At 51.8% G+C, this 20375-nt stretch overlaps 8 protein-coding genes across 8 annotated transcripts; 3 read left to right on the forward strand and 5 right to left on the reverse strand.

The window, feature by feature from the left end:
* Nucleotides 1-1585: 1585 nt before the first annotated feature.
* LTS14_010188 (uncharacterized protein) lies at nt 1586-1973 on the forward strand (the record flags this gene model as incomplete). The annotated part of the gene is made up of 2 exons (XM_064842865.1): nt 1586-1595; nt 1651-1973. The coding sequence occupies 2 exons, from the start codon at nt 1586-1588 to the stop codon at nt 1971-1973; spliced, it is 333 nt and encodes a 110-aa protein (XP_064689549.1).
* Nucleotides 1974-2685: 712 nt separating this feature from the next.
* Nucleotides 2686-5039, reverse strand: SIS1_2 (Molecular chaperone (DnaJ superfamily); the record flags this gene model as incomplete). The annotated part of the gene is made up of 2 exons (XM_064842866.1): nt 2686-4535; nt 4589-5039. The coding sequence occupies 2 exons, from the start codon at nt 5037-5039 to the stop codon at nt 2686-2688; spliced, it is 2301 nt and encodes a 766-aa protein (XP_064689550.1).
* A 1394-nt stretch (nt 5040-6433) lies between these two features.
* On the reverse strand, nt 6434-7411 carry LTS14_010190 (uncharacterized protein; the record flags this gene model as incomplete). Its single annotated transcript, XM_064842867.1, has 2 exons — nt 6434-7277; nt 7377-7411. 2 exons carry the CDS (start codon nt 7409-7411, stop codon nt 6434-6436), a joined length of 879 nt encoding a protein of 292 aa, XP_064689551.1.
* Nucleotides 7412-8590: 1179 nt separating this feature from the next.
* On the forward strand, nt 8591-11080 carry LTS14_010191 (uncharacterized protein; the record flags this gene model as incomplete). The annotated part of the gene is made up of 1 exon (XM_064842868.1): nt 8591-11080. One exon carries the CDS (start codon nt 8591-8593, stop codon nt 11078-11080), a length of 2490 nt encoding a protein of 829 aa, XP_064689552.1.
* A 1181-nt stretch (nt 11081-12261) lies between these two features.
* Nucleotides 12262-12986, reverse strand: LTS14_010192 (uncharacterized protein; the record flags this gene model as incomplete). Its single annotated transcript, XM_064842869.1, has 3 exons — nt 12262-12360; nt 12415-12727; nt 12784-12986. The coding sequence occupies 3 exons, from the start codon at nt 12984-12986 to the stop codon at nt 12262-12264; spliced, it is 615 nt and encodes a 204-aa protein (XP_064689553.1).
* Nucleotides 12987-14204: 1218 nt separating this feature from the next.
* LTS14_010193 (uncharacterized protein) lies at nt 14205-15212 on the reverse strand (the record flags this gene model as incomplete). The annotated part of the gene is made up of 2 exons (XM_064842870.1): nt 14205-14602; nt 14651-15212. The coding sequence occupies 2 exons, from the start codon at nt 15210-15212 to the stop codon at nt 14205-14207; spliced, it is 960 nt and encodes a 319-aa protein (XP_064689554.1).
* A 734-nt stretch (nt 15213-15946) lies between these two features.
* On the forward strand, nt 15947-17128 carry LTS14_010194 (uncharacterized protein; the record flags this gene model as incomplete). The annotated part of the gene is made up of 3 exons (XM_064842871.1): nt 15947-16792; nt 16843-17004; nt 17060-17128. The coding sequence occupies 3 exons, from the start codon at nt 15947-15949 to the stop codon at nt 17126-17128; spliced, it is 1077 nt and encodes a 358-aa protein (XP_064689555.1).
* Nucleotides 17129-17200: 72 nt separating this feature from the next.
* LTS14_010195 (uncharacterized protein) lies at nt 17201-20364 on the reverse strand (the record flags this gene model as incomplete). The annotated part of the gene is made up of 4 exons (XM_064842872.1): nt 17201-17317; nt 17367-17560; nt 17613-18327; nt 18682-20364. The coding sequence occupies 4 exons, from the start codon at nt 20362-20364 to the stop codon at nt 17201-17203; spliced, it is 2709 nt and encodes a 902-aa protein (XP_064689556.1).
* Between the last annotated feature and the right edge of the window lie 11 nt (nt 20365-20375).

Genomic DNA, 20375 nt, shown 5'->3' on the forward strand with positions numbered 1-20375 from the left:
ATCGAGAAGGACTCCATAATCTGTTGCTCACTGTAGCACTACTATATACTCATGTCCAAAAGATCTCAGCCAACGAAGGATGTTACAAAGTTTTTGACGAAGACAAGTGCCGCTCCATTGTCACCATGATGTTGTTCGCGCATGCCTGTAGTATTGGTCGAAACTCCCCTTGGAAAGAACGCCACCGCAGACAGCTCCACCTCCCGACGAGTTCGAGCATTATTGGGTTTAGATCGCAGATAGTCGGCATTGCAGCTGCCGCGATAGTCGGCCGAGTTGCAGACCTTGCTATACGATCGTCAGTTGATGGCCTCTCGTGCATATTCGTACCTTACCAGCCATGCTGCTCGATCTCGCATTCGTACCAGCAACGACAGCCAGCACATGCTAGCTTGTGGGAGCTGATAAATGCCTGCTCGCCATAGCATGTCTGCTGGAACAATTGTGCAGGTGAGTGTTGGGTGGGGACAGTCATTGGATTGATTCGAAGGACTGGCGTTGTTTGCTGTTGCTGTTCAAAGACAATTTGATGTTGAGTAGTGGGCCACACTAAGCATAGGATCAGTATTGCGATGACCATCGTGCTAGACAGAGGGAGGTAGAATGCTGCACAAGAAGGAAAAGTGGGGTGGAGGAGATGTGACAGGGCCATGCATTGTCTTAAGTAGCATTTGATCCCAGACTGGCTGTGCATTCTGACAGGAACGCGCCCATTGACTTCCCCTCGAGGATGATCGGACGCGGGCCGGCCCGATGCTTTGCTCAATCCCAACCACACCACGTCAGCGCTTATTCCACGAACCATTGACGAGACCTGTACGAAGCCAAGTTTCAGCAGATGCACGTCTGAATCGAGATATCGACGAATGCTAGCGCTCTATGCATGCCGCTAATGCTACCATGAAATGTCGCATCCACGTTGATACTGCTGCAGGTAGGCACAGAAGAGGGCGACCAACGCAGCGTCAATCTAGATTCCTGGCCCGACGAGGTCTCTGAATGAGTCTGTCGATAGACACTTCGGTCCTGCATCATTTTCCTCGAATCTCAAAGAGGCTTCGTCGCCGGACGGAGATATATCCTCCATGGCCGCAGGATCGGTAGGTCTCGACGCCTGTTGAAAGGTTGGTAAAGCCATGCCGCAAGCCAAGAACTTTAAGCATTTGGTAAGGATCCGCAGCCACCAGACCGAACAGTCTCCAGAGTGGTAGAACTCTACTCGTCCCTCAATGCTTCTGTCAAAGAATCCGATTGTGGTCAGCATATTGTGATTGGCACCCCCCTGCGTCGTGTTCTGATGATGTGAGAGGCGAAGAATATGCCGTTGCGCCGCTGAAGCCTAGCGATAACCTGTTTCATATCCCCAAATCTCCGACGCTTATCACACCTTGATCTGGCCTCACTCACTTATGGTGATGCAATCAATAGACCCTACAGGCTAGCGCCAACAGGTGTCATGGCGGCAGTTCCTGTCGGCGCACCCTGATCTATTTTTGAACCGATGTTCAGGTCTTTATAAGATATGATATGGCCACGGAGGTATTTCTACTTCATATTCTATCATCTGATGGCCGACTCTCCAGCTATGTCGTGGCGTAGGTGGAAATCATCCAGAAAGGCAGTAGTCCATCATCACTTACCAATCTCTAGTCGAGACACCGTCCACAGACGAAGACCTACATGATCCGTGGGATACGATCACTATGCCTGAAGAAGCCGACATATCGCGCGGACGACTCCTGTACCGCACCGACCAGCCATTCACACGTCCTCCACAAGACAACGATGACAGGATGGCTCTTGCTGTTCAGTCCTTCACCAAAGCAGTTGAGATCATGGGCGAGACGCTGGATACCATGCGTAAAACAGCTGTTGCAATACGCAAAGCTACCAAATGCCTATGTGAGGCCCGGTCATATCAAGATCTGTCCAACGGACACGATATCAAGTATAAGCGTCGAAGTGAGGCATAAAGCTCAATGGCTTCGTCGTGGCCTACATAAGTCATGTACTTTGGAGAGAATATAATATGGTGCCATGATCTCAGTTCTAGCAGTCTCTGTCATGCTCTATAGATCTCGGGGCTCCATGCTCCTGGATCACGGATGTAGAATAGAATAAGTTACTCTTGTAGGCTCAAGATTAAGCTACTGGTCAACCTTCATGGATGACCAGTTCAACCCAACAGCTCTTCCTCTTTTTCCGATGTTTATGTTGCTAGTACCTGTTCATATCCGCGGTACATCCAACAGAAGCGTCTTCAGAGAGTCCGTGATCGGTACGCAAGCAGCTTCTTTACGGAAGAAGTAGTATCACCGGTCCGGTTCTATATCTGGCAGCATGCCGGATTGCATGAGCTTAAGGTCGTAGCTTGCCGAGAAAAAGAACGCAGCCGATAAAAATAAATTCGAAGCCCATCGGGCACCAAAGCGGTGTACAGCTTCCTCAAATCAAACACTGATGTCTCGTGATCGAGACTCACTGTAAGGCTGGTCTGTTAGTTAGATTGCCGTCAGGGAGGTCAAAGTGGAACAGATGAGACATGTATCGAGACCTACATCTCAAAACCCGAGGGATGTCCATTCTCTCTACCACAGTATGAAGTTTTGTCAAGAAGGAACCGACTATACGTAAGTACAGCGAGATACGCGGTAACGTTATAAGATAAGTAAAATTTGTTCTACATCAAACGTAGACACGCTGATTCTCCTTTGCTCTGAGCTCTAGCGCAGCTTTCAGCAACTGGTCTATGACTGCCAGATCCTCGCCCTTACCATCTGTGGCTGCTTCCCTAAGCTTGTTCAGAGCTTCTATAGCCGTCTGAGGTTCACCAGTCATGGCAGGATAGTTGGAAAACACGATCTTGCGCCCAGCCAGTGATAGGTCCTCGAGGCCAGCGACTGCACTTTCAACACGATCCTGCGACTGCTCGGCATGAGCTTTCCCTTGTCTCGCCCCAAGCATCAAGTATGGCTGTGCTGGGCGAGCTCTGTACCCCGAGCCAAGCCGCCTCACCTCTCGTCTACCGTCACGAGACATGAGCGGGGTTTCGCTCGAATCCGAGTCGCTGTCTGAGTCGCTGTCATTCATGGCGGCATATTCCATCGCCAGGCGCTTTTGCATTGGCTTCAGCTTTATAAGATCCTTAGAACCACTCTTCCAGATCTCGTCGACCATACGTCCCACTGCATGATCGCCGTAAGCTCTCATCATATCAGATTTTGTCGCAATGCCATAACCTGACTCAGACTTCGAGATGAAGTAGCACGGGGTGTCCCGAGGGTAGCCGGATGCTGGCGCAACGCCTGGCGTCTTCTGAGCAAATGCTACTATGTTGAGATCACTAAGGTCGTGTCGTCGCAGGTCGTCATGCATCAGCTGTTTGCGATTCAGGTCTAGCATGGGCTGTTGCTTGACGGTCTCGAGCGTCGCACGATATGGACTTGCGGACTCGATGCGAAGTATCTTTAGCGCCGACCGTCGACCACTGCTGGAATCCAACTGCTGACCACTTTCGGTCTCCAGAAATATCTGCTCAGCTCTTCCGAAAGTCCGCCAGCCAAAGACCTTGAAGGAGTTCTGCTTCCAATCACGGACAAAAATTTCAGCGCTAGCATCTTCCAGTGTTCCCAGATCTCGCGACACAGGGGCACCAATCTGACTAGAGCTTGACTCGGCGTGAACCTGGTGGACAGATGCATCTCTGTTGTTTGGCGGCATGATGGATCTAGTGACATCGTCATGAAGAACATTCGTGTCCGGCCGGATCGCCTCTTTACCCTTGGGACTTCGCAATGGAGATCCTGCAGCCTGAGTATTATCGTCACCAGTAGCTGTAATAGCATGGGTTGTTCCACTGCCTCTCGTGCTTGGAGCTGAGATGGGACCAAGATCTGGATAGGTTACAGGTCCAGCTACTCCGAGATCATGACCGACCTCGTCCCTAACTTCACTCTCGACGGTGGCAGGCTTCCCCTTCGATTGAGCAGCAGCAGTGGTTGGCTTCCACGTCGATTGAGTAGCAATCGTCCTCTTGAGGTCAGGTGCCAACTTCTCGTCAACCATCTGCGTCCAGTCCGGTGGAAAGCGGTGTTGCCGTGCAAGCGTATCATACTTGACTCTCTTCGTCTTCCATACCGTGTCTACTCCTTTCTCTTTGGATGCGAGGTTTCTAAGCTCCCGTAGAGTCTCATCAATAGTGGCCCAGACGATCTTCTTGGCCACACCCTCCATAACCGGAAGATTTTGTGTAAGCATGGCATTGTACCTCGGGCGATGTGCCACGCGCAGAACTTCAAGCGCTCCGGCCGAGCCTTCGAGAAGTTGACGAAAGTCGTCCTCGAATTCTCGGTGAAGCTTCATAAGATCATTTATAGGCCAAGTCAACTTCAAAACCTCTGGCTTATCCACCAGGCCACCGTCTCGAGTGTAGTACTGGTTACCGATGAAGGGAGTCAATTGGTCTTTCCCGTCCCAATCCTTCAGGATCTGTTCATTGCGGGCGCCGAAATGTTTCCCGCAATAGGATGCCAGATCTACAGAGCTGATCATTAGTGCGTTTCCATATCTGCTCGAGCGAATGACATACTGTTAATCGCCTGTCTACCTCTTGGGGAGGAGGACATGAGGCTATAGTCGCCGAAGAGTTTCGCAAGATTCTCTGGAACGCCTTCAAAATCAGTGCCAAGACTGATCTTCGGTACTTCATCAAGAGTCTCCTCTTGCACCCAGTGGTCTATCAAGTTGGCGGCTTCGTCATCCAGTACATATTCATCCTTGTATGCGTCGGAAAAGCTTGCCTTAGCATCCTGATCGGAGAGCGGGGTGTGCTTGTATCCATCTCGATCGTAGGCTGCCTTTTCCTTGGGGTCGATCAAGATATTGTAAGCCGTGGCCAACCTTGCGAACAGAGCTGAATCTCCTTTGGGTCTATCAGGATGTGTCTGCTTAGATCGTTGCATGTATGCATGTCTGATTTGCGTCGCATCTGCATCCGGGCGGACGCCCAGTATGTCATATAGCTTAGTGTCTTTAGGCATGATGACTGGGCTGCAGTAGTAGTGAAGATCTGTCAACGATGGATGTTGGCTAGTAAGATGGAATCATCGCAGTATTTGAACAGCCGGACTCCTTCCTCCTGTAACTATTTTAAGAACCATCGTCGGCTGAAGTAACCACCCTGATATAGAAATGACGAGTACAATGCCAACAGGGGTACCCGTAGCGTCTAAGCCTTTCGAACAGCTCTCCAAAGGTCACTCCTTTCCGATTCGATATGCCCAGTTGGCGTCGCTCTCCACACCCACAGTCGGCCCAGATACGGACACTCTTGGGTGGTGGTTGACTGATCAGTACGCCGCGAAGTGTTGCACCATCTCTACATAACCGCCAATAATGTCGGACCCATCGACTGGAGACACGTATAGAAAGCCCACGTCGACCACGGACCCGCGATTTTCTGCAATATATGCCCGCTAAATGGTACGGTACCCGGGCAGGAAAGAGTGTGCCAGCAGCAAGGTCATTCCCTCTTGTAAGATGCTGCGGCATTGGTCTCTGGAACATAGCCCCCGCGATTGTTGGTGACGTATTGACCACTGCTCGAAAACCGCGACAGACAGCCTGACTTCGTAGCTGTTCAGCCGGATCCAAAAAAGCAAGGACCAACTCCAGTATCTCGGGCATGTTCAGTCCCGACGACAAGGCAGCGTGACTGTTGCGTCGGTCACCGTATTGCAGATGCACAAGTCTCACCTGACATGGCGTGCTGCCGCAGCTCTGCCATTCTTCGTGGGAGATTCTGCCAGCTCTCAACAGTGTCGTGAGCAGAAGTTCTGCTGGAGCCGACATTGCCTGGACTCCCGCCGTGCTCAAAAGCGCTGACTCGAGAAATTAGCTATACACGTTTGTCTCAGCAACGATAAGCTCAGAACGTAAGCTTACTGCCAGTCCTCCTGCAGATGAAACCAGAAAACTCCTTCAAGATATGGCGTGCTCTCTGTTTGAGTGCCGTAGAGAATAGGATTGGAAGTATTGCCTCTGCTGCAGTATCGATCGTTTGGGTCTTTGGGCCTGATGCGAAAATGTAGTCCACAGGCTGTACTGTCCGGAGCTCTCAGATCGAGTTGAAATAATGCTCACGGAGGTACGTTCGTTCTTGCGTGCTGCGCAAATCACAACGATGACACGCCACCAACACGTAAGTTAGTAGCGGCCCGTCGTAAAAGGCACGGACCTCTCGTGAACGACATATTGGACTTGTCTGAACAATATGTCCGAGCTTCAAGCAATGAAGAAAGTGTTGCATGCTATGTCAAAGGCACCTCTAGTGGTGGATGAAATCTACTAAGCACGAGTATACGCTCACAACTGTTTTTCCAATGAATGACTGGCACTACCTGAACCAGCCAGGGCGCTGTGGATGATGTCCCGTCTAAGCTCCCTGAACATTGGCGTACCGTACCACGTCTTCACAAGACATAGCAGCAAGTGGCTCAACATTGATCCCAAAACCTGTAGCCTCAACGATGATGCTGCCATTGACCAGCATTTGCGTATTTTCTTCATTGGAACAGATCTGATATTGCCAGCGATCCGAGTTTCCAATGTCCCAGTAGAAATCGTCCGCCAATTTCATGATGTCGCTCTCGTAAGTACTGGATTGGGGTATGCCGTAGTTCGTCCCATCGATTTTGAGACCATCGACTCCACTAAAACGAAAGTATTGCCAATCCGGAATGGACACCAGATCCCGCGGCTTGTGCGTTGGGGGCGGGATCAACGATGCCGTAGTGTAGCCGCCATCCTTGCTCAATTGCAACGTGGACCCATTGGTTACAAGCTTGGCAGAGGTATTGACGCTGGCCTGGTGATAAGCTTTGTCGTCCACCCGCCGTTCTTTAATAGCTCGACTTATGTGCTGGGAGAAGTGCTGTGTCACATTGCCGGGGCCGGAAATGGCGGTAGCAACGTCGTTGTCGCCGTTGGGCGTCACAGCCATGGCATAGAGCATCCATCCAAAGACAAGCTTGACGCAAGGAAAGCCTGAGCCATTCGAGATTGCAGTGCCACCCGCGTCGTAGACTTGACAACCCGAGAACAGGCTGGATGCCTCAGCGTTTCCGGATGCGATCGATGTTGCAAGAAAGATAGAACTGTTCGTCTTCTTCGTCCACATTATGCCCGAGCCAGCCCAAGTATGTTCAACGAGGAGAGGTAGTGTCGCAACCACGAAGCATGATAGTGATTTCATGTTGCGTGCTTGCCAGCAGAAAGTACTGGAATAGAGCTTAGAATGACTGTCTTTTATGTCTAGAGCGCTACGCACCATGGCCAGCTTATTTTAGGAACACAATCTTTGAGGGTCTCCAACGTACAAGGTCAAGCCCTCGACGTGGTTGATTCCGGCCATGGATTTCCAAGATGTAGCCAAGCGACCATGTTCGCTTTCATTGGTGACACGGATGTTCGCAGACTCTTTCGCTAGCTCAATGACCGCCCTTGAATTTACACATCAATGTCGCCAGGCGACGCTTTTTGCGGTCACCTGGCGACATGGTCTGTGCCCCGACCTCTGTGATATCAGTGTCACCCGTCTGTCTGCGTTTGATGAACGTTGTGCGTTACAGTAAGGTCAAGAGGCGACCATTTTTGTGGTCACCTGGCGGTACACATGGTCGCAGATGCCTTCCCAAACTCAATTATCTCGATGATATGCTTGATCTTGGTCGACGGGCAAGTTGCCGCAACGATGCGTTCACCTCGTGTCTCAATGTCACCAGGCGACCATTCCTGCGGTCGCCTGGCGACATACATTGTCGCGGATGCTTTTCCAGACTTGACAACCTCGGTGACGTGTTCTATTTTGGTCTACGGGCGAGTCGCCGCAACAGTGCGTCCAACTCGAGCATCAATGTCGCCAGGCGACCGTTTCTGCGGTCGCCTGGCGCCATGCTTTGTTCGCCCAACTCCACGTCACAGTAGCAGCGTCACGGTCTGTCCGACTTGGTCAACGTATTGCCCGTCAATGTTACCAGGCGACCATATTCGCGGTCACTTGGTGACGTTGCATAGGCTCATGCCCCTGGTTCATAACCTTAACGCCGCCATCTGTCTGGGTTTTTTGATGCTCTATGCCGGAAGCCCTCTCCAAGAAGGTGGCCAGACGACTCTCCCGTACATAACATATATTTGTGCCCTTGTACTATGATCTCGATGTCGTCCTCTACCTGGACCAGTCAACCCCTCCATGCGTTGAACTTGTGCATCAATCACCAGGCGTCTGTTCCCGTGGTCACCTGGCGACACAGTACAGAATATCCCCAGCTCAGTCACTCTCGGTGCCGCTTTGATCGTACACATGTAGTTGGTGCCGCTATCTCCGTACGCATGTACTCTGTGCCAATCGCTTGGGTGGGTACCAACAACGCACTATCACTTCGCAGTTGCTTGAGAAGTCGAGCTGTATGCTCGTCTGCGGCACGGGTGCGAGGAAGCGCCGCAGGCCCCGCGCTTGATCGCACAAATAAGACTGTATCACGCACCGTTCTGATAAGCCTTGAATCTGCCGCAGCTGCAGGTACCATGCACCATGTCTGATGACACTTCCGCCCTCGATCTGGTGGCCGTTATAGAGTATGCGGACAATGTATATCATCGATGCGAAGCCGTTGGCGCACACGACAAGGACGAGGTTCTGTTAGAACTCAGCCAAGGCTTACTTAATCACGAACTAGGCCTCCAGGCGGCTTACAGTGCTGTCTTGACACGCGCTGCAGGTACTCGGCACGGGCCCCAGCCTGACTGGCTTCAATCACTCCACAAACTCAGCGAGTTAATCAACCCAAATTCACCATTCGCCGAATTGCGAGGTATCGTTGGGATCGCTTGGGCATGGCGAGAACCGGCGCTAGAATACACCTTCCAACGGCTTGGGTCGCGTTCCGTCAAACGACTTGCTACGCTCGCTACGCTGCTTCCATCATGGCATTCGGCAGTACAGCGTATCAACGCGGCGATGATCTCGCGACACTTGGCAGCGCAGTCAGGACAGAGGTTTCTCGATGCAAAAGCAATCTATATCGGTCTACACTTCCCCGGAGAGAAGATCCGAGATTGGAGAAAGCCAATCTCAAAGGTCGACATCGAATTTGCACTTCAAAATGCCGCCATGGACCCGCCAGTTCTTCTCGTCGGCAGCCATTGTTTTCGAGATGATCTCGAGAGCGACGTCGGTGAGGATGCAATGGCGTGTATGCGATCATTCGTTGAATCCTTTGCACTGGTATATAGCCCTCATGGATTGCTGATACCGGATAAGGATCCACGAAAAAGACCTCCTCCCAAGAACCAACCTGCCACACCACGGAAGAAGACTCCGGCCGCATCAACACCACATACGGATACCTTGGTGATTCAGGCATCATGCGCGGGGTCAGTCAGGGCAGTGACTCCGGAAGGACCGACGAACGCTCAGCAACCCTCCACACCGTGGACAAGCTGTGGTGGGGATGCTGCGGATGGACAGCAGAGCTCATACGAAGAGACGTCCTCGCCATGCGAACGAGCCACCTCCACAGCACGTGCAGGATACAGTGGTAAGCAGTTACCAGGATACCCACCTACACGGGCCGCTGGACTTCGGCTGCCGACCAGCCTGCACATACCACGCTCGCCCGATCTCTTCGTCAGCTCTGGTGAAAGTGACTCTGGTCTAAGTGATCAGACGTCGCCAGACATCGACGTGCGTAGTGCGGCAGAAGATGTTCGCGATGAGGTCTTCTCGCACGAGCAAAGTCCGAATGCACCAGCATTGATCTACCACGGCCAGACAGAGTCCCATGATTCCAGAGACGGCCGAAGCATAGTAGCCAATGCCCTCTCTATGTCTACTGTTGTCGAGGACGAGGACATTCATGACGATGCTGACGTTCCGGATGATATCTGCGAAGCTCTAATGGCCAATGACGGGCCTGACCGCGTTGACCCTGGCATGAGCTCGCCCCTGACGTCTCAAGATATGATGGGGCAAAACACTGACTGCATGGCAAACTCTGAAAGTGGTCTTCTCGAGCCGATACCGAACAGCAACGATGATGAACCACTGCCACCTCATGTATACTGCGAGGATGAGCGTCCGTACAACCGTGAATCTAGGGATGGTGTACAACGATCCGTTGAGCGTCGCACAGAAAGTGAGACAAACTTGAGTACTGTGCGAGCACCACCAGCCGGGACTGCAGCTGCATTTAGTCTCAGCCACGAGGATACTGAAGAGACGACACTGCCAAGGATCGAGCACAACGATCCATCTTGTGAGGCCATCGATAGTGTCAGCAGCGAGGCCTTCAACGAAGCTCTCCAGCAGCTAGCCGAAGGCGTCAGCAGCCCTCCTGTCACCATCGAGCATGATTACTTCAGCTTCCCAGCTATCGGAGACTCGTGCTCTGACATCTTTGAGAACAACACGCGTACGCCGTGGGAGGGCTTTCCTCCTCCAAGTTTCGATGCTCTAATCTCCGACAACATCTCCGCCTCATTTACGACAACAATGCCGGTATTGGCCTCCACTCATCCACGAACGATTTCCGATCTGCTTGCGGCAGCAAGGCGCATCGATGAATTCATGACTAAGACCTCCGTGCATAAGACCGGTCGTGAGCCATTCGTCGACTATGCTGCTGTACGCGAGTGGATCGCCCACCCACAGCATGTGAGTGGGAGTCCAGTCAAAGTTTTCGATGGCAGTGCTCCGTTAGTCGCGCTGCCGGAAGAGCCTGTGCATTTCACACATCTAGGTGCTTCTTCCCTCGATAAAGGTGTTCCGACCCCGGCCTGGGAGGTCCTTGTACTACGCGACTACAATGTTATACTTGCAGCTGCAGGAAATAGCTATAATTGGATCCGCAGCGCAGAAGGTCGACAGATTTGCGTCGTCATGAGTTCAAGCTCCGACAACGCCGCCTATCCAGTTATACTTGAGACAGGAGCATCGCTCTTATTGCCTCATAACTTTACATACTTCGTGGCTCAGACCACACCTGGGTGTACTATCAAGGTGGCCACGTACCCGAAGCCATGAGTTGGACTGTTACAAGCCCGCAGGCTTAGGGGTTAATTTGTGGTGACGCAATGCCGGCATGCATATATGTACTTTTTATAGCCACGAATCTTATTATAAGAAGACGGCGATCTCATGGACATTGCTGTGATTGTCAAAATGTCCGCATCTCTCTTCATACGGCTACCATCTGAGCTCCGAGATATCATCTATGAGTACAGCCTGGTCGCAAATGGTCCCATCGATCTTAATGCGCTACGATCGCGTGCCGCGACTTGGCCAGTTCCACAGACACTGGATATCTGCCCTCGTCTGCTCAGGGTCAACAAGCAAATATACCAGGAAGCTTTGTCAATTCTCTACGGTCTCAATACCTTTTACATCGAGACGTTCACACTTTGGAGTGGTCTCCCTTCACCCGGCCACCACGCGCTCTATCAACGCAGTGAGTGCATCCGCGGGATTTGTCTCCTTTGCACACCGGTATATGACCTCAGGCCGGCGAGCGTCAGCCTTGCGGCAAGAGCACGTCCCGTCACAGACGACAAAGCAGTCTCTCTTCCTGCATGGAACATAAACACTAAACACATCCGGCGGCTCCATCTCACTCTACGACCTCATACCTATCAACAGTACAGATCACATATACGTTGGGAGCTGGGGGGACATTTCAGAAGGCGACCACCGGTGGAGTTCTGCAGACATTCATTGGAATATGCCCTGTCTGGGCCCCTGTCATTGGATGTCTTGATCCTGCATATATCCGTGCCTTCCCTGGCTGCAGCTGAGGATGATTCTGAGGGCGGATATGCCTTCCTATTTCCTCAAGATGCAGAATCGTGGATCAGAAGGGTCAGACAAGATATGGACCGCGAGCTAGACTTTCTCTCTGATCGCGCTTGTACCCTATCAAGGACGGTAGTGATCCCTCATACCCCCCGCACAGAACCGAGCAATCTAGCAGAGCGGCTGCGACGAAGTCATACACAACATGGCCTCAAGGAGCCAACCATACGAACGACTGTACCACCACCAACGAGCAATACTGGACATTTGGGGAGATTAAAGAACAGTCTACTGTCTGTATCCAATACATTGCCTATGTATATCTCTACCTGGGAGTCTGGAGTGGCGCGAAGGGTCGTGACGGAAGCCATCAGACTAGGTCATATGCTGTACTCGGAAGAGGTGGATTCTCTGGTCTATGACAGCATTGCGTGACTGTTGATTACTGGACCAGTACTGAAGTACCGCGCCTTAAGCTCTGAAGGTGGCCACTGAGGTCGACCAGCATCCTGCATCTGCGTTCGTGTTAGCAAAAAGGCATCATGCATCTTGACATGGTATATACACACTTTAGTTGCCACTCGATCCCAGATCTGATCCATGTCCTCTTTGACAAGTCTGGTGAGGGAGACAGTATCGATGTCTTCCCACGGCTTGGATTTCCAGTACGCAATGCGGTAAAGCATCATCACGTCCTCGGAGGTCATCTGCTGACCATCGTTATGAAGCAAGTGACGGGCAAGCTCCTGAGGATGCCTGGTCGTCGGGAGCCGGTCAAATAGCCATTGCTCGACCTGAGTCAATTGACTGACGGTTATAGAAGTCGTGTCCGCGATCAATATCGGGTAGGAAGCAGCGGACTTGCTATAGCGTATGGTTGGACTGTTCAACCAAAGGTCAGTATGCATGACACGAGGTCCATCAGAGTGACTAATTACGGTGGAGAGGCATGTCCTGATCCAGATCCAGCAACATCCAGCTCCGGAGGAAACATCGAGGACGTCGAAGTTTCGGACGGGTGAAGTTCATCATTCACGGTCATGGCTTGGTAGTCCTTGACCAGGTGTTGCTCATTGTTCACGGTGGTCTGGGAGTCCTCGAGCCACGTACTTGACATGGTCTCTTCGTGAGTGTTCTGCATTGCGAAAAGTATGGCCGAGCAGAACAAGTCGAGCGACTTCAGTCTGAAGTATTTGAAGGGTTCGCATGTTGGGAGTGTCGATCAGAGAGACCCACTCTGATCAAAGTACATTTAGCCAATGACCTGCCCTCAGGCGGCGCTTCTTCACGTCTTCTCGAGATGGCTCGGCCGGCTACAACCCTGATCAAAGACTCCTATCGCAAGCGTTCGCGTACGCTGATTAAGCATGCATGTGAGCTCGCTCATAGATGCGGTGCAAAAGTCTACATCGTGCTCGCGTTCAAGGAGCGCCTTGCCGTATATAAGTCAGAAGATTCAGAGGATTGGCCGTTGGATATTAATGAGATCGTAAGTGCTTTGTCAAGTTCGTCATGTGGGAAAATTTAATGGGAATCCAGAATCGACGATACCCGCCTGCTATCAAATATACCTGTGGCGCCAATGTTGTGGTCGGCGGGACGAACAAACTGTGTCCGACTTGTGGGCATCAGTGAAGGCAGAAGTCGCCTACTACCAGTCGAGCTAGCGTGAAGGCGTATTATACATGAGGCGAATTTCCTTCCAATATATGAATTTCCACTCCTCGACATCCTTTCGACTTCCAAACTCATGCCATGGCTTCACCAGACAGTTTGCTACCTACACCAATCGCCAGAACTCCCCTTTTGACATCCACTTCTCTGCGTCCACCGGAGGTTCAGACCACCAAAGCAATCAAACGTACAACTCCTTCCCGTCTGGCAGTCGACAAGCTGAGATGATTTAGGTTCGCAAAGTTTATCGAGTCTAGAGACGGTGTTGAAACGTCCGAGGCTTTCGGTATCGACTCGAACACCGCCACAAGCCGCCTGGTGTGATACATCGAGCCACGGCTCAGGAACCTGGCGTTATCGACAATATAGCCAGGCTAGCTCCTCGACACCTCAGCAGCTGACTTTGAGGGAGACACTATTGGCGTTGGAGAAGGAAATATTCGCCACACACAATACGATGAATCAACAGGACGGAGCAGTGGATGACGTCGTTGCCGTACCAATGGATGAAGCCCTGCTGCATGTCACGGAATCACTTCGTCTCTGTCGATCGTTGCTTGACGAAACGGAACGAGGTGATGAAGGGAGTCTGGGTCGCTCCGAACTCGCACTAGAGGTTTTGGCATTGACAGGAGCTATTCAAAGTTTGTTCATATAGACCTTTCGGTACGATTACCGATCTAATTTACATCGTGGGAAGGTGTGCCATATACCGCTCGAAGTCGCTCATGTAGGTCTTACACATTCCGTTGATCGTTCGTGCAATAATGGGAAGCAGCCCGAGCTGACGCCCACGACACACATAGCTACATTCGGTACACGTTTGCACGTGTACAGTATGTGTGCCCTGCTTGGCAAACAAACTCAACGCCGAGTGAAGGCAGATCGAGTTACAATCGTCAGGGAAAGGGAAACAAGAAGCCGTATGGAGTGCACGAGCGTAGAGCGCCAATTCCATCGCCTTAGCCGGACAAATATGTCGATCAGTCGACGTGGAACGGTAGAACGGGTGATCTTCGAAGCCATTCATGGTGTAAAGTCGGATCGTGTCTTGTAGTTTCGCTCTCATCGTGGCGATGCGCACTTGTCGATAATTAGCCTGTGTACGTATCACTTGCGGCTCACACTTACTTGGGGGAGGCACAAGGCCCAGAAGGCTGTCAGCGCGCTCAACTTCGGCGTGGGAGACTCGACCCACCACCAGCGCTCGACACGCGTCGACTACGTCGGAGCGAGAACCACACAGAAGTGCGATCTCTAGGACGTCTGCGGTAAGATCTGGGGCGGGAGATTCAAGATGCTCACCCAGCCATTTTTGAATCTGTTGGCGAGCCATATGAATTTCGGCCTTGGATGTACATAGCCGCGCAAGATCCAGTAGCGACTCAACGGTTGGCGTCTCGCAATCTACGCTTAGTGTACCCTCCTGCAAAGCCAGCCATATCTGGATTGCTTCGACGTTGTGTGGCATCTCATACACAGGCAATGTGTATCGTTCAGCGATGATACTGGCGTCCTCTAACCACGCCTGGATCAGGTCTCGATACGCAGGCTGCATAGTGCCATCCCGAAGTAATAGAAGACAATCAGGTCTGGGAGCGGGTGACGATGGTGGAGGAATGCCAGACGCTTCATCGCCGAGAGCTTCGTCCAAATCAGATGGTGTTCGTGATCGTCGTAGCCACACAGCCATGTTTAGACCAGAGATTGCAGGCTTTGGACTGAGCGCCATATACGGGAGGACCAGGAAGAATGCAGTAATTTTTCGTCTGGACACCTATATAGACTATCAGACGGCAATCCATGCGCATGAAGTCTATTTCTGTCACCGAGTCGTTCACCCTTAAGAGGCAGCGATGCCCCTCGAATCCAGATCTGTACACAATACACTGTGACTATGGACCTTCTTCGCATATACCTTTGCGCTTTACTCGGACCTTTCGTGGTCTTCCTCGCACTGAGACTTTTGACCCGTTTGCTTTCGCTAGTATCTTGCCTTTGGTCAGGAATCTTGGCATGCTGCATACAACCACGGATATTCCCAGAATTTCGCAGCATCAATCCGTCACGAGCACAAGTTTTGCTCGTTATCATACACTGGGCATCGACCGTGTTCTGCAACATCTATGGCACTCACTCACTTGTGCAGGCGGCTTCGCGGGCTGGCATGATTGCATTGATACATCTGGTCCCGCTCTTTGCAGCTCCAAGGGCCAGCCTGGTAGCTCATGCTTTGGGTATACCCCTTGTAGCCGTGAAGCACATGCATGCTGCCTTTGGCATCATGGCAACAGTGCAGGCAGTCTTTCACACCATAGTCTTAGCCTATGCGCGCCCTCTGGCAGGGCGGCAGCGGACGAGTGGCCTAATGGTATGCGACACACCTCTCTCGGAGAGCTATACTAACATGCCTAGGCTGTGATCGCGATGGCACTGCTCACAAGCGGTCCTCTTGGGAGGCATGTAGCCTACGAGGTCTTTCTTAGTAGCCATTTGGCCTTCGCAGTCATCCTGGTAACAACACTATGGACACACGTCTACGCAATCGAGACATTAGCCGGCGTGCTTCTCATCACTTCGACCAGTACGTTCCTTCTATGCCTACTCTACCAGATGGTTTGCCAGTGCTATCGCAACATTGGCATGAGTCCTCTGGACATCACGTACATTGCACAAGCCGAACAGACTATGCAAGAGGCACAGAATACTCCAGTCGATCCTGGTACACCCGTGGCGCGCACCAAAGGATGTCTTATGCTTAAGCTACGCCTGCCACGGCCACTGCTGGTTCACCCAGGTCAGTACGTCTATCTTACGGTGCTTTCTGGAAGCTTGTCCCCTTTCCAGCGGCATCCATTCGTCGTTGCTTGGTGGGGCAGTGAACCCAAATCAGGGCTGCGAAGCAATCCTGATAGCTCCTCGACCAGCACAGGGACGTTTAACGGAGTGCAGGACATCTATCTCCTGATCGAACAGCAGAGGGGCTGGACGTCTTACATCCAGCGGTACTGTCCATTGCTTCCAATGAGACGAGCTTGGCTGGAAGGACCTTATGGTCCAGTGACCAAATTCCATCGCTATGGCTGTGTCCTGCTATTCGCTACCGGTTCTGGTCTGTTCGCAGTCCTGCCGATCATGAAGAGACTCATGGAGCTCATCAGACGTGCCGCCGCTTATACGCAATCTATAAGGCTCGTGTGGTACACCGATCGACTATACGACCCCATGAGTGGTTGGATGGACGAGCTTCTCCAGGCGGATGTCGATAAATGCGTGTGTTCACATCTGCATCTGTTGTATCCTTTCTCTCTGACGAGATCTAGATCCTGCAAGTTTCAATCCACTCGAAAATAAACCCTGCCAACCAACGATCTTCTAATTTCTGGGGTCAGAGGATAAGAAGAGCGACTGATATCCCAGATATCCCGGGTTATATCAACGAAACTGTGAATGACAAGAGGATTGCATCCTCCAAGATCGCTATAGTTGGTACGCTGTATATTGTACACCTCAGCAATGGAACGTGCTAACAAGACCTAGTGTCCGCCTTCCCTGAGCTTCGCCACAACATTAGAACTGCAACCTTGCACGCCCGTACGTCTAGAGTGAAATTGATAGAGTTGGAGTATCAACCAAAGAACGCTCTGCCTCTCCATGGAGGCACAGTTGTCTAGCTCTTCATCACTGGACGAAAAGCATAGGCGAAGTCACATTTAGCGGCGGGTTGAATACAGATTGGCTGGTCCACATGACGAGTTTCGCTAGGGACTGGGGATTGGCGATGGATAGGTATTCATGCTGTATCACAGTTAGCGTAGACTTCGATCCATTTCTTTCCTTGACTCACCGTAAGTAAAAGCTCCAGATCGTGCTGTTGGGCGCATGTATAAAAGTCGAAAGCTCGTGGGTCGAGTCGTGACAAAGTCTCGCTGGTCTTGGGCTCAACCGGCAGTAGTAGTCGAATCAGGATCGCTGCAAAGGCTTGCATGTCATTGGTTTCTTCCAAAGGGGTATCGCGCAAAATCACGACGCCGATGTTCGCTGCATAGCAATATTAGTACACATCTGGAAATGCTAGAATGCATAGACGCACCCAGCTTGACAGCCCCAGAGCGATTCAATAAGATGTTTTCCGGAACGAGCTCGCCATACGATCGTCCGTAAAACTTCTTCACGTAGTCAATGCCACGCAAGAGCTTCATGGTCAGCATCTCAACCGAAAGATTATAGCTTGTGCACCCACGTACTTGTAGGCTGATCGCGCTAATCTGCGGATGTTGCTGGTCTGGGTTGATCGCCCAAGGGCTGTGATCGAGGGCAAGGACTTGTTCGAGCGATATCTCCATCTCTTCATACAATAGCCATAGCGTGTCCCCATGGTAGAAAGCTGCATAAAGGTCCACCAGCTCAGGGCACCTCGGCTTCATGAAGTGCTTGACACTAGCTGGCAACGTCAGACGCTGAGCCTTCACCACCACGTCGCCCTCGGCTATCCCTCTCTGCAACTTCCTCCTGCGGCTCACTATTGCAAATCCTTGCTTACAGTGACCTTGGTTGCTACGAGCGACAATAGGGTCGTAGATTGTCCAGACAGACTTGCGAGTTACCACAATGCTATGACCCAATGTCTTGGAAGTGGGAACCACGTATGGATTTTGCACTGCATTTGCAAGGTTCTCTCGACCTTGTGACCCGGACCGGAAAGCAGGGGGCGGGGGTACTGGGCCCGGCGGCGGGACTACAATTGTCAGACCGGGCCTTGGTCGGCTTCGATCAGAAGGCATAGGGTCAAGGGTGCTCGGGACCTGCTATAGACGGTTAGTAAGGAAGTTCATAGCTTGGCAGGCGAACTTGCGGTGGAGGATTGAGTAGGCTCAGGATCGTCTCCAGCACGAGGCCAAACTGTGTTTCGTCTTGTGAGATTGTTCATCGTTCGTAATATTCATCAAGAGGACAAGGGATTAAGAGAAGGGTGTAGCAATATATAGGAAAGCACTAGCGTCAATGGCTGACTACAGCTCCTCGTCTTCCTCACACAAATCCGCGTCTGCGATTGGCAGCTGCTCCATCCACAATCTCTCGAAGCATACAAATATCAAAGTGTCATTCCTGGCTGTAGTCGAGTCTGGCTGTATTGTCATATCACGTATACTTATCTGCACCTGTCCCGCGAGTCGACCAGCGAACTCAAAATTTCGACAGTACGTTGCTCTCATGGAAGTAAGGCCCTCAAACAACACAGCGTCACGGCTATTGAATACCGAAATCCTCTTCCTTCGCGAATCTCCAGTAGGTTCCATGAAAAGTGACAGGATAGCACTTGCACCTGGGAAATGGATAGCAAGTGGACGTGCGCGATACGTCGTTGATGTAGGCTGCCAGCTTGATGGTATCTTGGGAGAGACTAGGTATACACGATCGTAGGATTCGCTTGTCGACTGAACTACGCTCGGACTGATAAGTCGTGAAGACCCTGTGGACTGGCACAAATGCAACGCATTCGCACCCGTGATGGAGTGGTGGATAAGGATTCGCTCAAGCTCTGCGCCATCGGAGCCGTACCGAATATCAGTGGCAATGCCGAGTATTGCCCACCGAGGGCCGCCCTGTCTAAGGTTTGCGAGGGCTGTCGTCACTTCGTCGTTGAGCGTTCTACCAGTGACATCCTGACTAGAGTAGATCGAGGAAGGCGGCCGAAGTGCTCTCTCGCGGGCCTCAAGATCGTCTTCCACCTCATCCCTGCGTCTGACGAGGGCCGTACTAGCCCCTTGGAGGGGCAACATGCTACGTGGTGTGGGACTGGATGTCAGTCTCGAAGTGAGAGGTGGCCGCAACTCTCTGAAGGGAGAAGTACCGTCCGCTTCATATGATCGGAGAGCGTCGGTCTGGTTTGGTGGCTGTGTGATGATGATACCCGGCGGTGGTGTGGAAGTCGAAGGCCTGCCAGAGTTGAGGCCCTGAGCAATGATTGTTGTGGTTGTTGCCAATCTGCTGGGACCCGTCTCGTCCCTTGCCGATACAATCGGTTCGCCGCTTTCCACACCATCCTCGAGTGTACTCGCTGATGTATTTCGGATGACTCCGCATGGCCAGAATCGTTCTACGATATCCTTGGCGATGGCGAAGGATGTCACATACCTACGCTTCTCTGCGCTTCGTGTTGCTGTCATGTGGGATATGAAAGCATACTTCCGATCCGACAGATAGCTGTGCCAGTACGGTCTATTACACCGGGCGTTAAGCGGTAGATCTGCGGCGTCAGTACTGAGCGGTGGAGAAGAAGAGGCCTCCTCGGTATCTGGAGAGGGCTCTGCAACCAAAGAGGGCGCGTAGGATGTGTCGAAGCCCAATGAGCTTGCATACGCAAGGAAGGCCGCCGTCCTGCCATCATGTACTCTCACTTTGTGGTACCTGTTCCCTTTACCCTGCTGTCGTGGCTGACAAGCCTTATTGTCAGACATCTCAGGGAAGTGTCGCATCCAATACAGCCCAAGCTTGAGATATGAGTGCTCGAAGTCTGATGACCCCGAGGTGTAGAGACGTCGAAACGCTGATTGAACTCCTTTGGACACACATTCGCGACCCGCTGGGAGCATGACCCGCAGTGAGCTGTAACAGACTTCCAAGTAAATGATGTCCGCGAAAAACGTTTCTAACGACAGGATCCTTGAGCATTGTAGCACCCTCGAGAGCAGGGCATCTCTCTGGTTTTCTTCAAGTCGTGGGAATAAAGACCCGATTGTATCCTCGACGAACTGGCTATCGGATGAAGACAGTGCTGGAACTCTGCGATGTAAGCATGATACCGCGTGCGGAGTTGCGTGCGCGGGATCGATCTCGCCCATGATTCTAGACC

This window comes from Recurvomyces mirabilis, assembly GCF_035927965.1.
Source record: "Recurvomyces mirabilis strain CCFEE 5264 chromosome Unknown scaffold_38, whole genome shotgun sequence".
Taxonomy (NCBI): domain Eukaryota; kingdom Fungi; phylum Ascomycota; class Dothideomycetes; order Mycosphaerellales; family Teratosphaeriaceae; genus Recurvomyces; species Recurvomyces mirabilis.